This window comes from Astyanax mexicanus, chromosome 19 (genome assembly GCF_023375975.1).
Source record: "Astyanax mexicanus isolate ESR-SI-001 chromosome 19, AstMex3_surface, whole genome shotgun sequence".
NCBI lineage: Eukaryota > Metazoa > Chordata > Actinopteri > Characiformes > Acestrorhamphidae > Astyanax > Astyanax mexicanus.
Genome location: NC_064426.1, coordinates 42,041,294 through 42,057,500, shown reverse-complemented (window position 1 = coordinate 42,057,500; position 16,207 = coordinate 42,041,294). Strand labels below are relative to the sequence as shown.

General features: G+C 36.3%; 1 protein-coding gene across 1 annotated transcript in view; it reads left to right on the top strand.

The window, feature by feature from the left end:
• LOC111192875 (guanine nucleotide-binding protein G(o) subunit alpha) overlaps positions 1 to 15,194 on the top strand; it is a 24,756-nt gene extending 9,562 nt beyond the window's left edge. Inside the window, exons 6-9 of the mRNA XM_049468154.1 lie at positions 1,200 to 1,328; positions 9,174 to 9,303; positions 13,106 to 13,247; positions 14,926 to 15,194. Coding sequence (XP_049324111.1) covers positions 1,200 to 1,328; positions 9,174 to 9,303; positions 13,106 to 13,247; positions 14,926 to 15,116 — 592 coding nt within the window. The 3' untranslated portion in view covers positions 15,117 to 15,194. The remainder of the gene's footprint in view (positions 1 to 1,199; positions 1,329 to 9,173; positions 9,304 to 13,105; positions 13,248 to 14,925) is intronic.
• Positions 15,195 to 16,207: the final 1,013 nt, after the last annotated feature.

Here is a 16,207-nt window from a genome sequence, read left to right as displayed (position 1 = left end):
GTTCTTTAGGATTAAACTGATCCCCACAGTCTCAGCAGGGTCTAATCTACTCCCACACACCGAGTTCACCGATCGCGTTTGATTGGCCAAAGTCGTGAGTAAGGCGTCTTAGTGGCGTCTTTGTTTGTTTGGTTTCTGATTAACAGAATAAAAAAAAACATCAAAGCTTGAGAATCAAAAGGTGCTGCGGTTAGATGACCGTACTTTTACTGCAGTAAATTTTAACTATATTTATTCTGTCTCCTGCTTTTTGAGATAAGGCCATGACTTATAGGCCTTATAATTAAATAATTAAATGCTGATTTCCCTTTTATAGTGGCCTCATGTCCACTGACATGCCAAATGTATATATTAAAGTTTTATTTATTATACACAGCTCTGGATAAAATAGAGAGACCACTTCAGTGTTTGAATCAGTTTCTCTGATTTTGCTATTTATAGGTTTATGTTTGGGTAAAATGAACATTGTTGTTTTATTCTGTAAACTACAGACAACATTTCTCTCAAATTCCTAATAAAAATATTCTCATTTAGAGCATTTATTTACAGAAAATGTATTTGAGAAATGGCTGAAAAAAAAAAAAGATGCAGAGCTTTTAAACCTCAAATAATGCAAAGAAAACAAGTTCATATTCATAAAGTTTTAAGAGTTCAGAAATCAGTATTTAGTGGAATAACCCTGTTTTTGTTTTTAACCACATTTTTTTTATGCATCTCGGCATCATGTTCTCCTCCACCAGTCTTACACACTGCTTTTGGATAACTTTATGCTGCTTTACTCCTGCTGCAAAAATTCAAGCAGTTCAGTTTGGTGGTTTGATGGTTTGTGATCATCCATCTTCCTCTTGATTATATTCCAGAGGTTTTCAATTTGGTAAAATCAAAGAAACACATCATTTTTAAGTGCTCTCTTTTTTCCCTGACCTGTAAATGTGACAAATAAGTAGAAACTAAAAAAAAAAATGTTGGTCTGTAACTCACCAAGCCCTTCTATTTGTATAAAATAATAATATTGTAATAAAAAAAAAACAATAATGGACCTTGAAACTACAGTGTAGGTTATGTAGTACATGTAGACTGCAAAAAAAAAGTTAAATTATTAGAGATATTGTATTATATTGTGTACTGTACAATACAACACCTCTAATTGGGAAGTTGGTAAATAACTAATCTTCCTCTGCTGCTCTCTGTCTCGCCAGTTTCTTTGAGAATATGGGCCGAATTATCGCTCCAAACTACGTCCCAACTGAAGCAGATGTCCTGAGGGTGCGAGTGAGGACCAGAGGCATCATCGAAACTCAGTTCAGCTACAAAAACTCCATTTACAGGTAATTATTAATAATCAGGCTGTAATTTACTTTGTCCCTTTAATTGTTTAAAAAAACCTTATCAGGCCGATGTGAGAATTGTGAGCCGATGCAGATATTGTTTATTACACATGTATCTATCTGCCGATACCAACATATACATATATAACTTACAGAGAGACTAGACACCCTGGTATAACTTTAATAAAAAATAAAATAAAAACAGCCTTAAATCTATAGATTTTAAAGGACTATAGCCAGCAATTATCAGATGATGCCGATATAATTCTGATATCATCCACACTAGTGCATCCATACTAGGGGTGGGCGATATGGCCTTAAAATAATATCGCGATATTTCAGGATATTTTTGCAATAACAATAAAAAATTTTGATTAATGCAAAAATAGAAAATTGGATGTAAAAACAAAAAATTTTCATCCATTTTTCCAATTTAAAGCCACTCTGCTGAAGGACAGTGTTAAACAGGAGTTTCAGTTTAGTTCTCCAGCACCAAGACTGAAGAGTGAGTATTATCAGCCTGTAGCCTTCTGCTAACCTCAGCTAGCACTGCTGGAGCAGCATTAGCATTTCCCACTTACCGTGCTAAGCTTTAGCTCTTTCGCCGTTCAGAGGTGAATATATCGGACTGTAGTCTGCATGTTTACTGTGTTAAAACAAGCTACTTGGTACAAACCGCTAGATAATATTGCTCTGGCTAACCGGAACACTCAAGGTTCCTCAGTGTAGCGCCCGTTGCCGGCATTGTCTGCTAACTAGGCACTAAGTGCTAGTGATTAGCTGCTAATGCTAATGCAGCTGCACCTAGCCTTAGTGGAAATTTGGAAATCTAAGCTTACTGTAAATAAATGGAAGCGGTTTTCTTACATAAATAAACTGATTTAAAGAGAGAAATCTGTGTGCTCGTTTGACATTAAAATAATTTTTCTTTTTTTTTTTAGAGAACATTTTTCTTGATTTAGCTCAGTTTTATTTAACTTACTTACGTCCCCACCACCACCCAGTGGCGAGGCCTGCTGAATTAGAAGGAAACAACATTGGCATCCTACCATAGTGTTAGCGTCCTACCACAGAGGTAGCATCTTACCATAGCATTATTGTCATACCACAATATTAGCATGCAAACCTTGCATGTTCAACATTCATACCGCAACATTAGCATCCTACCAAAACGTTAGCATCCTGCTGCACCGTTAGCATACCTATGACAACATTAGCATCCTACCACAGCGTTAGCATGCCTACCTCGTCCAGCATACCTACCATGGTAGGTAGCACAAAGGCCACCAGCCTTTACCAACATCCCTACCATAGCGTTAGCACACCATCCTCGGCCAACAAACATACCACAACGTTAGCATCCTACCACAACGTTAGCATCCTACCACAGCATTAGCATCCTACCACAGCGTTAGCACCGCAACCTTGTCTAATACAAATAACATGGCCACCAGACTCGTCTAACTTCGTTACCATGGTGCTAGCATGCTATCTTTTCTGACCTCACTACTTTGGCATTAGCACATTGACGTAAGCACACTGATGTTAGCACAGTCTGACGTGGGCCTATTTTGTGTCATATTTTATGCCACATCATCTTTTAGAAATCTTTCTTTCTTTCTTTCGTTCTTTTGTTCTTTCTTTCTTTTTGTTCTTTCATGGGACACCCTTGTTCCTTTCTAGTGTTGCATAATGCTCCTTATAGTGCGGAAAATAATGAATGTAGTTCAGTAATGTTAACTCTCCCCTGGTTTATTTGTATAGGAAACCATAAGGAACACATGCAGCCGCTTGGTTGTTACAGTTATTATATATTTGGCGCAGCTTATTGTGAGTTCCTGACGCTGACACGGCTCTGAGGTCTTGCTGTGGGTCTTCACTGGGTAAATCGTGACGGTTCCTCACAGCCGGCGTCGGCCGCAAGCTGTGGCGTGATTCATTCACAGTTGTGAAATATTGATAGCTTTGCTTGCACTTACGGAGGTGTGGACGACGTGCGCAGTTCTCTCTTTTTATCCGTCTCTCACTTCCTTATCTCTCACTCTCCGTATTCGTGTATGAGTCCCTCAGGGATGTGAGGTGTGGAATACCACCTTCATACACTTCTGCACATCTTTCAGACTCTCCATCTGTTCCTGAGGCACGGTGACGACGGCAGGAACAGAAAGAGGAAAGAAAAGGAAGGGGCGTCACGTGGAGTTCTCAGAAGTCAGGATAGGAGGGTCGGGAAAGTGTTCGTCACTCTGCATTCACAGAGAAAGTGGGAACATGATTGGGAAATTACTGTGAAACGTCTTTCAGGTGTCTGGTCTCGTTTACGTCTGAATAGGAGCGTCGGCTCTGTTGATTGTGTTCTGAACTTGCAGGTCTTTTTCCTGCAATTACCCTCCGTGTCACACCGTTCTAGGCCATAGACGTCATCGAGCGTCAGTAGGAGATACGGTTATAGATAGATGGAGCTTGAGAGGTTTAAAGGGTTCTGTTTCTGAATATGCACCTCAAGATCTAAACACACTGTACACTGTACACTAAGAGTGTGCCGTTTCGTATCGTATGCGGTAATATCGCCAACATTTTTTAATATGGTGAACGATATTATACCCTGAAATATTGTGCCATAACACTTACCTCTGATTATCACATCAGGGTACTACTTTTTTGCTGTTTTAAGCAAAAGAAAAAATCACACTCTTCTCATTTCCCATTAATATCTACTAGAGACTTTAGATTATATTTGTCCAGTATCATTTATTTTACTTTAATCCTGAATGTATGGAGATATTTGGATTAGGGGTGGGCAATATTATATCGTATACAATATATCGTGACACAGAAATATCATGATATTAAAAATCCATATCGTGATAATAGGGCTGTTCTGTCTTAAAAGTAGTCTATTATTTACTGTGAAGCTTTAGGTGTATTTATTCTATAATTGTTTTAGTTTGCAGTTTATATGCATGCACTAAATATTCTGCAATATTATTTGCTGCATTATATTATTTTATGCTCTATTATACATTTTCCCACATTATGATTACTGTTATACTCTTATACTATATTCCTGAAATGAATGAATTATTTTAGTTTTCCTATATCGCCATGTATATCGTTATCACAAAAATACCCTGAAATACCGTGATATTATTTTAGAGCCATATCGCCCACCCCTGGAGTGCCTTATTATTAGTATCATGACATTCTGGATCAATTACTTCTGCTACAAATCTGCAAAATTTCTTGTATCTTTTTAATATCTCAGTTAGGGGTGTGTAATATCATATCTTTTTGTTTGAGTAGTGTGTTTTTTTTTTTTTTTTTGTCATATTGCCAAGAGTATCGTTATCGCGATAATACCATGAAATATCGTGATATTATTTTAGGACCATATCGCCCGTCCCTACTGTACACCGCCTTATGTGTGTGTGTGTGTAAATATATATCTAACAGATTATTTAGTGATTTAAAGACTTTGAAATACAGAAGAACAGCTTTTTCATCAGTATGCAAAGGGCTCCAACTAATGATTATTTTGTTAGTCGACTAATCTGATGATCATTTTTTCGATTAGTCAACGATTATTTCATGCCATGTCCTCAATCTCTGAAAACAACAGAAAACAGATAAACATGACATTTAATAGGCATTTAAATGTCCACATGTTGTTTAAACGTGGAGAGTACTGATATTTAGTATTTAGTGAATAAATATGTAATCCGTTGTTTTGGGCACTTTTGGAGACACAGACAAAAAAAAAACGTTGTGTAATGCGGTACTGTTACAAAATAACGATTAATCGACAATGAAATTTGTAGTCGACAAATTTGAATAATAATCGACATTGTCGATTATATCGACTAATCGTTGCAGCCCTAGTACGCAATAATACAAATAATAAACAGGGTTCATACAGTCATAAAAAATCTGGAAAAGTCATGGAATTTAAAAATAGCAAGTTTTGAAAAAGTAATAGAAGTTTGGTTTACAAATCTTTTGTGTTTCAGTTTATCGATGGAGAAAATATATTTTGAGCTAACAAATACATCAGCTCAGACTTTAGCAATTCAGTAATTTAGCTCTAAACAACAAGCTCTCAGGATCTGACACACGTTTTTTTCTAATTAAAGATTGTGTGTCAGATTCATTTTATCTGATTCATTTTAGACCTACAATAATCAGTTTTAATTATAGTTTTAGTTGTTTTTGTTTTTCTTGTCCATAACTGCACTGATGTTTTAAAAATGTGTGTTCATGAAAATTTGCCTTGAAGGCATGGAAAAGTCAAGAAAAAGTCATGGAAATGTATCGGTTAAAACGTGTGTATGTTTTAGATCTCTTGCCTAGATGACAGTTTTATACATTTCTGCTGGATTTTCTCAGTCAGTTTTATGAGGTAGAGTCACCTGGAATTCAGGCTTTCAGTTAACAGCTGTGCTGAACTCATCAAGAGTTAATTACTTGAATTTCTTGTCTCTTAATAAAGTGTTTGAGAGCATCAGTTAAAGTAAAGTAGTGAAGAGGTAGAGTTACAGGTATACAGAGAATAGTGAATATTTCAGTAATGTTCTAATCCAGATTATGAGAAGCAACAACTACTCAACTAAATAAAGAAAAGTAAAGTCAATCCGAAAGTCAATTTTGAGAACATTCGAGTAAGTTTCTTAAAGTGCAGCTGTAAAAAAGACCATTAAAAAAGGTCATGATGATAAAAACGGCACTCATAAGTTTCTCTGATTTTTCTATTTATTTTGCTATTTATGGGTTTAAATATATCCTCCCAAATTCCAAATAAAAATATTCTCATTTAGAGCATTTATTTGCAGAAAATGAGAAATGGCTGAAATAACAAAAAAGATGCAGAGATTTCAGACCTCAAATAATGCAGAGAAAACAAGTTCATATTCATAAAGTTTTAAGAGTTCAGAAATCAATATTTGGTGGAATAATCCTGGTTTTTAATCACAGTTTTTTTTCATGCATCTTGGCATCATGTTCTCCTCCATCAGTCTTACACACTGCTTTTGGATAACTTTAAACAAGTTTGATGGCTGTGATCATCCATCTTCCTCTTGATTATATTATAGACAGAAATACACAGAATACAAAAACATAATTGTCAGTATATTGAAGAGCATGTGCACGTACTGTGCAAATGGAGTAACCCCATAAGAGGTTAGGCAAATATGAATAAAGTGCATTAACAGTAAAGAGGTTGCAGGGATGCAGGTAAGTGGCAGTGCAATGTTAATTAAAGTGATAATTCATAGATAAATCTACAAGTGAATAGCCAGTGTACCCATGGCCGAGATAACCTAGAAAAGCAATACGTGTTAAAGTGATACGAAGAAAAATACAGCGGTTAGTACCTAGAACTGGGCTTTACGTGCACAGGAACAGAAAACAACGGCAAATTAAATGTTCTTTGGAACCAGGAGAAGTTTTGAAGTGGGTTAAAGGAGAAATCTGGAGTGAAATTGACTTAAAGTGTAGTGAAACACCTCCATTTACCTCCAGCGTTCCAAAATACAGCTCCCAGCAGTGCTAGTGATAGGAGAATAGAGTTGTCCATACAAAGTAATGGTTATTTGTACACCATTAACAACAAGCTCAAAGTAGCTCCACACTTCATTGGTTGAATTCTGAGGGTCCTGACATTTAAAACAAGGCACTGAGGGCTTTAAGCTTAAAAGTGCACAAAAAAAATATATATATATATATAAAAGCGAATTTTAGCTAAATAATAGCGAAGTGAAATAAAGTGCTTCTCTCTCTTAATTTTTTATTCCCAAAACTGCAGGATGTATGAGAGAGAATAAGTGAGAATGATCTATGTCTGCTGTATTAAGCTACAATTATTAAGTCTGTGTCTTGAACATAAATATAAATCCTTATAAATGCCAGAAATAAATATAACTAATAACTTATAGCTTCTAGATTTTTAAGTAGAATTTATTTTATAGTTAGTTATTAAATGGTATATGGTTTTGTGCTTGGGGTGCACAAGTGTGACTGTTGTCCTGGTTTTAATCAGTCAGTGGCGCATCTGTGTTTCCTGCTGCAAAGATAAAAACACATCAGAAATTTACCTGAACACACCTCACTTCCAGACCACCACGCCCATCGGCGTAAGCATATTCCTAAACTCAGACGCTATTTTAACAGTGCAGGTGCAAGGCGTGAAAATAGGCTGTTGACTGGGTGCAAGATAGCAATGAGCATCACAACACACCTTGCGCAGGTTGTACGACAAAGCCCTAAGTCACAATAAGTTGAATAATGAGCACAAATAAATAAGTAGGAAAGGGAAACAAATTGCAAAGTGAATTACTTTGAAATGTGGAAATGCATGAATTCCAGCTGTTACTGAAAATATCTCTATAATATATTAATGCAAGACATTATAAGATAAGCAAAGCCAAAGTAAAGAGACAGAGTGCTGTCCATTAGGTCACACGATACAGGTGAGCAATTTAAAGGTGTCTGAAGTGGTTTTGGCACCAGTGTAGGTTCGATCAATAATGTACATGAAGGTGTAAAAAGGAAGAAGGAAATGGAGGAAATCCGATCAATCCAGCTCCCCATTCATACTGTATATTATCCTTCCATCTAAACCAGAACGTCCACATTTTAATCCATTAGAGTCATTATTAAACTCCATTAAAGCCATTGATAAAAACACACGCTTCACTGTAAACGTGATTGTAGATGTTTTCGAAACTGTTTTGTGCCTTTTTTTGTTTTGACTACATCACTACTAAATTACACTAAACTCTAGTTTAGTGGGCAGCACATTTGGGTCAGTGTAACGTTTATTAATTCATTTAATCTATTTAATTTTGAAGCTAAATGCAAAAATTGAAAATTGAATGTAAAAACATTTTCTTTCATTTTGAATGTAGTGCAGTGTACAATAAGAAAGTTTCTATCCACTTTTCTAATTTATGTTTTCTCTTTGCCCCTCACAAATGCCAATTTTATTTTCAGATTTTTTTTCATTTTTGCGTTTTGCAAGTTGGATTATACTATCAGATTTGTGTTACAAGACACACAAATGGACAAATGTGAAAATCAAGAGTAGATTCAGCATTTTTTTTTTCTGTTTGCAAAAGGCTGAAATGAATAATTAAAAAATTGGATAAAAATCCATTCCTTCTTCATTTTGAATTTAGCTTAATACAGTTAGAAAATTAAACTGCTAAATGTTACACTGACCCATGTGCCTACAGGCACTTGGGTCTTGGGTTTAAGTCCCTACCTGGGTGAACTTTCTCTCCTAAGTTTTTCTCCCACAGTCCAAAAACATAGAGATCAGGTTAATTAGATACTCAAAAAAAATAGATACTCCATAAAAAGAATAGAATTGGGTCAACTCCTCAGTGCCCGGTGCAGTTTTCCAGGTCAATGGTTGTTTCCGGTTGAGAGTATGCTGTGCGTGATTGGCTACTGCTCCTCATCGATGTGTGTGGATGAGTGCTGAGTGTAAATGTTTGTGTAGAGTGTTTATTGTAAAGCGTTCATTAGGGGAAAAAGCACAAATAGCTAAATATCACTGTACCAGATGAAATCTGCATTTACATAAATGCTTTGTTTTGTTTTATTTTATTTATATGACTTATTGGATTGTATTAATAGACAATAAAAGTACAGTTCCTAAATAAAACCAGAATACAAAATCTACTAAATGTTCTATTTAATTTACATGCTACTGTCCTGTGAGTTAATTGGGGAACAACGTGTGGAAATTTGTTTTTATACAATATTATTTATTATGTGCTCTTTTAAAGCTAAGGATAAATGGGTACGTGAGTGAGTGAGTGAGTTGGTGGTATCTCTTGTTGATCACAGAATGTATGATGTGGGCAGTCTGCGCTCGGAGAGGAAGAAGTGGTTCAGCTATTTTGATGATGCCCGGGCGGTGCTATTTGTAGTGGCACTTAATGGGTATGATCTAACTCTTCCGGAGCGCCCCTGTTTGGTGAGTAACAGCCATTGATATTTAACGTTTTAGCTTCGAGCTGGGAGCGTAAAAACGCACTTTTTAGTCTGTAAACAAACTGAATGTTGTATTTGATCATTTTTTAGTTTAAAAGCAACCCAGAATTTGATTATATTATGGCAATTTAAAAACAGGGCTTGTGAAGTTTATGCAAATCCCTGCCCTCCAGTAATATCGTATACCATGGTAAAAAATAAAAGAGGAAAAAATTGGATAGCTCCCAAACCTAGTTTTGGCCGATAATTGAAGTTTTACGTTTGGCTGATATTTCAAACCGATACTTGCTGCCTTATTTATAGTATGCTGAAAAAGGTCCTAGTGATGCCTAGTTATGGTTGCGCTACTACAATATATTACGTAGGTCAGACATGAAAAATACAACAATAAAGTTGCAAGGCAGACGAGTAGTCAAAAATACAAAAATAGATCGGCAACAGAAGGATAATAAACACAGAAAACTTGCTGTAAAAGAGCTAGATAACTAGGTTCAATACTTGGTGATGGACAGAGCAAACAGAGGGGTATTTATATAGGACAGACCAGGTGCAAACAATCAGAAGCTGGGGGAGTGTGAAAGCCGTAGTGTCACGTGATTACCAGGGAGTCAGGGAAGTCCGGTGTAAGTGCATGCTGGGAATTGGAGTCACCTTTGTTGTGTAGTCCTGACAGTGTCAGGACTAACACAATGGGTCGACCCTGGCTGCACTACTTTTAAATCTTTTGATTTAAGCTAATTTTAATAGTTTCAATAGTTTTATTTTACCTGTTCATTTAAAAGAGATGGATTAAAGCTGTGAAAAACAGTCTAGAAACAAGTTAGCTAAATACATTATAAAATCTATATTTTTCAGTAGATGCCTTACATTTTAGCTTTCAAAGTTATATATGTGGATATCGACAGCAGTGTGTGGACGAGCACTGTCCTGCTGGAAGAGTGTCCAGGAGTGTAGTATAGTGTTCAGTGAAGCTAATGGATGATTTTTTGTTCTTCAGCAACACACATTTCAGGAAAGCTTCACTGGTGAGCTGTTTATAGAATAAATACCTACACTTTTATTTGCATTGGGTGTTGTTGAATTAAAACAATGTTTTTTTTAATATACAGTGGTATGAAAAAGTTTGGGCACCCCTAATAATTTTTCTAATTTTCCTTTATAAATCATTGGTTGTTTAGATCAGCAATTTCAGTTAAATATATCATATAGCAGATGGTATATGAGAAGCGAAATTAAGTTTATAGGATTTACAGAAAGTGTGCAATAATTATTTAAACTAAATTAGGCAGGTGCATAAATTTGGGCACCCCAACAGAAAAATGACATCAATAATAAAAGCATCTTAACTCTTCCTATAGCTTCCAATGAGAGTCTGGCTGAAGCTTCTGGTTAAAGGTATTTTTTAGGACTGTTCTTATTTATAAAACGTCATTGTTCTTGTTCCTCTGCATGAATGCTTTAGTAGATTTTGAGCATGTCACAAAAAATGGAATATTCTTATGTGTATGTATTAAAATCTGTTACGAAAGTTTAATTATTGATAATAATTAGAGGTGGCATATCCAAGTGTTGATTGGCCATGTATCAGTATTAAGGCCTGCTGCCATTTAAATGTCAGAATTAAATCTAATGAAACCTCATGATTAGCGTTTGCCTTTTTCTGGCTACTGCGCTTGCGCAGATCTCCACATGTATACAGGGGAAGTGTTAGGAAAATCCTCAGTTTTCGCAGTGTTTAGGGTCGTTGTCTTGTTAAAGTTTCCAGCCCCGGCGCTTCAACTTCAACTTCATCACTGATTCTTGAAGATTGTTCTCAAGAATCTGCTGATATTGACTGGAATTCATGTGACCTTCAACTGTAACCAGATTCCCAGTACCTGCACTGGGAATCCACACAGCCCCACCGCATGATGGAACCACAAGAGTGCCAAATTTATGCATCTACCCAACCAATAATTTATAAATACCACTGTACATAGTCACGCACAACACAACTGGTAGGAATTGAAATATATAAAATAAAGATATAATATTATAAATAAGCATAAAGCAGTGCGTTTGATTTGGTTTGGTCATTTTATTGTGTACTTATACAAATTATACTTGATATACATGATTATAAAAGATCAGGCTCTGCAAACTGTAATGATACCTAATCTTATTAAAGACTTCAAAGGCTGGAGATGACTCTGCTATTGGCTTTAATTGGCTGTAATGTCTCCTGTAGTCTATAAAAAGCAAGATCAACCGCAGGGAGTCATTTCAACCAAGTTCAAAGGGATCCGTCATCATTTCTGTATTGTTGCTTGAAGGCATGATTATACCTGAATAGCTTTATTACACTGAATTTTTTTAGTGGCTAATCAAGTTCAAAACCAAGTTTTTAACTATCAATTTTTTTGTTTTATTGTTTAGACTAATAGTCAAATTAAATTTGGCTTATTGTCACATCAGATCATGTATTTAATGTATTTCATGAGTGACAAACATAGGTGCATAGTCCCACTTAGTAGTCAAAAACACTATATATATATATATATATATATGTATATATATAAATATATATATATATATATATATATATATATATATATATATATACACTTATACATATACATATATAATATATATGTATCTTGCACTGATTAGTTGATTCTATTAATTTATCAGTTTTTCAAAAAGGGTTTGTGTGTGCTCCACAATAAAATAATTTAACGATAAAAAACATATTTTTTAAGTTATTTATTTGCGCAAATAGAATGTAACATCAAGTAAACAAATGAATAAAAAAAACTGCAAGCCTAAAAAAAAAGCCACAGAGAAAAAAAGACCAGGAAAAAGACAAGAAAAATTATAATTATAATAATAGTATTAATATGTAGTTACTCAGTATATATAATCACAATAATATACACAAATACATATTTATTATTTGGATTGGTTACAGTAAAAGAAGATACATTAATTGGTACCACTTTAAAATAAGACTACCTTTATAAAGGGTTTATTAATGGTTAGTAATTAGGTTGTAAATGCCTTAAAGGTCACCTTCCGTCGTTTTTTCTTTCACTTTAAAATGTCTAGTTGTGGTCTCTAGTATGAATGAATGACATGTGAGCCGTTTTTGTAAAAAAAAAGTGCTCAGGTGTCTCTGTATAGCTCTTTTTTAATGGACTGTTTTAGGGGTGTGTCCAAAATGACCGGATTCCAGCTTTGCTCATGAATATTCATACATGCAAACAGCATGCAAATATCTCTCCTCTGATTGGCTAGGAGCACTGCGACGCCCCTCCACCGCTCTGCAGCTCACTGCCTCCCACCTCCTAACTGATGAGCGGTGATGTTGCGATGTTACGTAGGCAGAAAGATAATTCAAAATTCACCCGTTTTTCGGAGGGGGGGGAGGGGGGATTTCTTTGCTTAGCTCCTGCAGACAATGGGGGCTGCAAAACAGTTTAATGTGCAGGTGTACACATTCAACTCGGAGAGACCTACTGTATTCCACAAAAAACAAGAAAAATCGGATTTTCGCGGAAGGTGACCTTTAAAAATAATTAATAATCAGTCATAACACATACGTAGAAAGGGCAACGATATAGATGGCTGTGGGTTCTTTGTTGCACTTTCTATGTATGTGTTACAACTGATTATTAATGATTTTTAAGGCATTTACAACCTAATTAGTAACCATTAATAAACTAATTGTAAACCATTTATAAACCCTTTATAAATGTAGTCTTATTTTAAAGTGGTACCCACTAATTTATTCATTATAACCTCCTCAGATCAGATATAATGTAAATGTAAAATCTAATTTCTGTCAATATTTGTGTTCACAGATTTTGTACATGAATAAAACTGACCTGTTTTGTGAGAAGATCGTTAATTCTGAGAGACATCTGAGACTCTATTGTCCTGACTTTAGAGGTGAACCCCACATCATATACACTGAAACACATTTACTACATGAAAATGTAAATTCTACACTAATATTTAGGAGAATGTTTTAAACGACCAATGTCACAGAAAACAGATACTTTTTACTATGTGTTTGTAATAAAATCAAACATTAACACTAATTTGAAGTGGCATATTGTGTGTTGATTGGCTATGTATCAGTATTGAGGCCTTATGATTAGCGTTTGGCTCAATAATGCGCAAAAAAGCATGGTTTGTTCAGATTGTTCGGGCTGCTGCGCTTGCGCAGATCTCCACATCGATGCATGGACACTAGCACACTGACCTCCTTTCCTCGCAGTGTAAGCAGCCAGCTGATTGGCTCTTTTTGTTGAAGGGTGGATCTATCTTGAAGGGATCATCATTAATAACATCTCTATAGACCACTGAAGTTGTGCATCATTCTGTAGTGCTCGTACGGCTTCCGTGTCTAAGAGGTTTTTCCCTATGAGATAGGGAATAGGGTTTTCAAAAACTCGCTTCTGTCACATTCTGTGGTAAATAAATCTGTTCAGACCCCTGTACGTTTTATTCTGTGTACATTTTACTCCTGAACATAACTGGATCCTCTGAATCACAAGATCGTTTAAGAGTCGTAATGAGAAAAATGCTAACTTTAAGCTAATGCTACAGCGGAGTGAACTGACCTCCCGGCGCTGCTGCAGAGATTAGCAGGGGACTGTTTTCGGCGCAACACCAGAGAACTACGGTCGTAACTATAACTTACAGCTTATTAAACACAGCTGATCCAACTAATGAACTAACTGCCCTTACTGAGGAGATCTTATAGCGTCACAGCATAAAATCACTAAAACAGGTCAGTGATACTCCAGAACCAGCTGTAACACGTTTTACATTTACCGTCTTTATTATACAGTGAAATAAATGGGTGTTTCTGGTTGGTTGTCGCCTCAGTGAGGGCAGGTAGTTAGTTGATTAGTTGATTATTTGGGTCAGGTGTTGTAATTAGTATAAACTAATGACCGTAATTAAATATTAAACCTGAACTGAGAGCCACTTTCTCTTATTATCTGCCTTTTAAAGCTCTAACACAGACTACACTGCTCATCATCACACTGCTCAACATTACTGAAAGAGTTTTCACCTGTTTAAATGCTTTAATGATCCTCTGTGAAGAAGCATAATAATTCAAAACGCTTTTTGATGGGAGTTCACTGGTGTTGTGCAGAATCCAGTCCGGGGTCATTTCCAGCCGCTGTGCTGTGACGTCAGTTAAGCATTAGCTTAAAGTTAGCATTTTTCTGATTACTCCCCTTAAACGATCTCAAAATTCAGAGGATCCAGTGATATTTAGGAGGTAAATGTACACAGAATAAAACAGGGTACAGGGTTTTGAACATATTTATTTATTACAGGATGTGACAGAGGCCAGTTTTTGAAAAGCCACATCAAATTCCCCATTCACTTGATCCGCTTAGACACGGAACCCCAAAATGGGCATAAACAACATGGCGCTGACTACAAAATGACGACACGACTTCAGTGGTCTATTGCTATAAAGACTTTTGATCAGTCTCGTCTTCTCCTGTAGTGAAGTCAGAGCAGTGGATTTAGATTTCTCACCAAACTATCACTTCAGCTCCAGCGTGTGAACTCCAGCCCAGCTGTTCTGTGCCCTGTTCCTCAGGTCCCGACTGCGACGTGACTGCAGCCGCCCGCCACGTCACCGCCATGTTCATCACGAGGTGCACTGCATCCGGCAGGCTCGCGTTTCCTCACTACACCAACGCCACGGACACGCCCGCTGTGGGTGACGTCTTCTCCGCTGTCATCAACAGCATCACACAGCAGAACCTCCAGGCTGTTCCCCTGCTCTGATTCGGGAGTTAACTTTTAGCTGTTTGTTATTTATAATGCTTTTTAAAGGAGAACTCCAGTGTGAAATTGACTTTGGGTGTAGTAAAACATGATATAGAGTACTAACCTTTGTTGAAGAGCACACCTCCGCTCTCCTGCAGCTTTCTGAGATCCAGCAATTTTGTGCAGTTTGTCCAAACAGGCTAGAATAGCTAATGTGGGGCTTATATTCTTGCCCCTGCAGTTATTCAGGCTCAAAGTAGCTCCATGCCTCATTGGTAGAATCTGGAGAGCCCTGACATTTAAAACGAGGCATTAAGAACTTTAAAACTGCACTAGAAGCTTAATAAAAACTACTCTGGGCACAGCCATCTTAAAGTAAAGTCATGAAAAGTCGGCTGTCGAGCACAAATAGTACAATTTTTTGATCAATGTTTGTAATTTGTTGTTGGTTTATTGCATTCTAATATCGACAGTAACCAGATATTTTCAGTAATAGCTGGAATTCATGCATTTCCAAGGAATTAATTTTTGCAATCAGCTTAATCTGTTATCCTACCTATTTGTTCATGCTTGATGGTTAACTTATTGTGACTTAAATTTAAGATGTTGCTCAGTAGAGTGCTCGTCACTCTCACTCTCTTCATGACTTTACTTTAAAATGGTAGCTAACGCTATAGGTTGTAAAGTGTTTTTTTTTTATAAACTTCTTGTAGACTTTTAACGTTGTAAATGCCTCGTTTTAAATGTCAGGGCTCTCCGGATTCTACCAATGAAGTGTGGAGCTACTTTGAGCCTTAATAACGGTGTAACAAGTGATTTATCTGCAGGGGAAAATATGCCCCATTAAAACCCATTCTAATGCCTGTTTAGAGGACAAACTGCACAAAAGTGCTGGATTTTAGAAAGCAGCGGAAGAGCGGAGGTGTGCTCATCAACGAAGGTTAGTACTCTTTATCATGTTTTCCTACACTTCACGTAAATTTCACACCAGAGTTTTCTTTTGAGTGCACTTTTATTTTAATGTTTGTTAATAAATGAGGATAAATGTATAACTTTTATCAGCTTTTATCCACTTTTATCCACTGACCATATAGGACACTTTGTAAGTT